This window comes from Myotis brandtii, unplaced genomic scaffold (genome assembly GCF_000412655.1).
Source record: "Myotis brandtii unplaced genomic scaffold, ASM41265v1 scaffold548, whole genome shotgun sequence".
Lineage (NCBI taxonomy): Eukaryota > Metazoa > Chordata > Mammalia > Chiroptera > Vespertilionidae > Myotis > Myotis brandtii.
Genome location: NW_005370031.1, coordinates 26,548 through 28,487, shown reverse-complemented (window position 1 = coordinate 28,487; position 1,940 = coordinate 26,548). Strand labels below are relative to the sequence as shown.

At 53.8% G+C, this 1,940-nt stretch overlaps 1 protein-coding gene across 1 annotated transcript; it reads right to left on the bottom strand.

The window, feature by feature from the left end:
- Positions 1 to 369: 369 nt before the first annotated feature.
- LOC102262314 (melanoma-associated antigen B1) lies at positions 370 to 1,398 on the bottom strand. The gene has a single exon (XM_005878164.1). It carries the CDS (start codon positions 1,396 to 1,398, stop codon positions 370 to 372), a length of 1,029 nt encoding a protein of 342 aa, XP_005878226.1.
- Between the last annotated feature and the right edge of the window lie 542 nt (positions 1,399 to 1,940).

Below are 1,940 nucleotides of genomic sequence, written 5' to 3'. Positions count from 1 at the left end.
TCCATTTTGTTATCCCAAATATTTTCAAATGCCCAGGAAAAATCCTGTTCCTATGCCTTGAACTGTAGGAAAAAGAACATAATGAAGGCTTTTCAATCAGTTTGTAATAAACAAACCTTAATATTAAAGATCAACTTTAATTAATGTGGCATCCATGACATTAATAAACTTAGATTCTGAAGCAAATAAACCTTTTCATAGAAGGAACAACTTTTGAAAATACATAAAACCCTAAAAATTGGTCATCTACAGAAGAAAAAGAACCCAAGAGCATAAACATTTTGTTCCCTCCAGAGCCCACTACTCTACTCTTCAGAAGGTTGATCTGCTCTTCTCAAACTCAAGGTGAAAAGGCTGCCTCAGATCTCACTAGTTGTGGGAGCAGGTGCAGAACCTGGACTTGGAACAAGGCCTGTGCTTGGAAAAAGAGCCAACCATGGCTGCGGCTCTCAACCATGCTTTATCTTCCTCATCTCTCAAGGCCTCGTCATACAGGTTTGGGAAGGCAGTGGGGAGCTTATTGTAGATCCTGGCCAGCACGTCCAGCACTTTCATCTTGCCAATATCAGCGTGGGATCTTGGGCCCCACAGGAACAGGCAGCGTGGAGGATTACTGTCGGGAACCTGGCGGCACTCGAGGTAATGTTGCTCAACCAGATCCTTGGTGATGAATTCCCTGGGCTCTCCGAAGACCAGGTGCTTCTTCCCAGGGTGGACCCCGTACACTCTGAGGAACTTCCAGATCTCCTCTTCAGTGGCGAGGTTGCCATTCATGAAGATCACGCCCAGGAGCACCATCAGGAACTCAGTCTTGGGCACAACCTCATCACTGCTCAGGTCTCCCTCAACCCGGAGGCCCTGCTTGTTGAAAAAGGCGTAGGTGTGGTTGCTGGGGTTGACTTCCTTGAAGTCAAGGCCAAAGAGCAGATCCATGCGCTCAAAGACTCTCCTGAGGATCTCAGGGAAGTGCTTCTTGTACTTCCTTTTGACAAACCTCAGCAGTGCGGTCTGAGTGATGGGCTCCTTCTTACTCAGCTTGCCCAACAGGAACTGCACCACCTTGCACACCTCCCTGCTTAGAGGATCTCTGCGAGCCCGCAGAGCAGAAGGTGCTGCCTGGGAGGCACTGGCACTTTCCTCACCTTGGCTCTTGGCACTGGCATCAGATATTGGGCATGAGACACCTGCCTCAAGAGAGCTAGTGGCTGTGGCTCCCTGGGGCTCCTGGGATGGGTCAGGTGCAGGGGATCTCGGGGGAGAATCATCATTGGGAGGAGAGGAGAGGGGCACTTCAATCTCCTCTGCTGTGGCCTCAGCACCCTTGAGACTCTGAGTGTCTTCACTCAGGCCCTGTTGGCGTTTCTCTCTTCGGTGCTTACTCTTCTTTCCCCGAGGCATGACAACACTGGTCAGGGGCAGCGTGCTCTTGCGTGGCAGGAGAGGAGGTGATGCTGGCACCTGGAGGAGGAGAGTGAGATGATGTGTGCTCCCTCAGCAGGGACATTGCACCTGGGCTTTAACCCAGGCCATGTCTGCAGGGTCTGAGGGCAGTGCTCAGGGGTCCCCCCCCCTGCCTCTCCCTGATTCTTCCCGTCACATGGGCATCCTCCCTCTGCCAGCCCCTCCCACCAAGGCCCCCACCCCCTGACTCTCCCTGAGTCTTCCCATCACCTGCACATCCTCCCTCTGTCAGCCCCTCTAACCAAGGCCCCCGCCCCCTGACTTTCCCTGAGTCTTCCCAGGACCTGCATATCCTCCCACTGCCAGCCCCGCCCACCAAAACCCCACCTTCTGACTGTCCCTGAGTCTTCCCATCACCTGGACATCCTCCCTCTGCCAGCCCCTCTAACCAAGGCCCCCACCCCTGACTGTCCCTGAGTCTTCCCATTACCAGGACATCCTCCCTCTGCCAGCCCCTCCCACCCAGGCCCCCACCCCCT

Excerpts from the sequence above, each read along its gene's own strand:
- LOC102262314 (XM_005878164.1), bottom strand. The coding sequence starts at position 1,398 with ATGCCTCGGGGAAAGAAGAGTAAGCACCGAAGAGAGAAACGCCAACAG.